The sequence below is a fragment of the Camelina sativa genome, chromosome 14, assembly GCF_000633955.1.
Source record: "Camelina sativa cultivar DH55 chromosome 14, Cs, whole genome shotgun sequence".
Lineage (NCBI taxonomy): Eukaryota > Viridiplantae > Streptophyta > Magnoliopsida > Brassicales > Brassicaceae > Camelina > Camelina sativa.
The window spans coordinates 552,774-553,471 of NC_025698.1; the positions used below are offsets into that span (position 1 = coordinate 552,774).

The following is a 698-nucleotide window of genomic DNA, read 5'->3' on the forward strand; positions in this document are numbered from 1 at the left end:
TTACTGTAGAAAGGCTCTATAAGGATGAGAGAAGATATTTAACCGTGGGGGAGAAGTTGAAGATTGATTCCACTGGAAAAAACCTCTCTCAGGGTTTCAATAGGGACGTCCGCTAGTTTGCCAAAGGCAGTGACGTTGAGAGGACCACGGTAGCCATTCTTCTCCAATAACCGCTTAATACTCGGACGGACAAGACGAGGGTGAAAGCCATCGGGAACCGGGCACATCTTGATGTCCCAATAGACCCATGTTACAGCCCCAGCCTGCTCCTGCGTAGCCCTCTTTATCCCTTTCATCATCTCCTTCATATCCATCCTTCTCTCCTTCATATCCATCTCTATCTTCTTCATCTCCTTCATCTCGTTCATCTTCTTCATCTTCTTCATCTTCTTCATCTTCTTCTTCATCTCCTTCATCTCCTTCATCTCCTCCATATACTTCATCTACTTCATATCCTGCATATCCTGCATATCCTGCTTATCCTTCATATCCTTCATCTCCTTCATATCCTTCATCTCCTTCGTCATATTTATTACTCTTGTAAAATACCCTAACGAAGAAAAAACAGCCAAATATCAGATAGGGTAAAACAGCCAGCGGAGTAAAATCGAACTAAGGTTTCTTATCCAAACACAAATATTGATTAAGGAAAAAGGGGGAAAGTGAGGGCGGAGATCTCACCGGAGATGTAGTATAGG

General features: G+C 43.1%; 1 protein-coding gene across 1 annotated transcript in view; it reads right to left on the minus strand.

Moving 5' to 3' along the window:
- The window catches only part of LOC104738695, a 7,526-nt gene that overhangs the window by 1,766 nt on the left and 5,062 nt on the right, over positions 1 to 698 (minus strand). The window contains exon 2 of the mRNA XM_010458886.2: positions 44 to 550. Coding sequence (XP_010457188.2) covers positions 44 to 443 — 400 coding nt within the window. The 5' untranslated portion in view covers positions 444 to 550. The remainder of the gene's footprint in view (positions 1 to 43; positions 551 to 698) is intronic.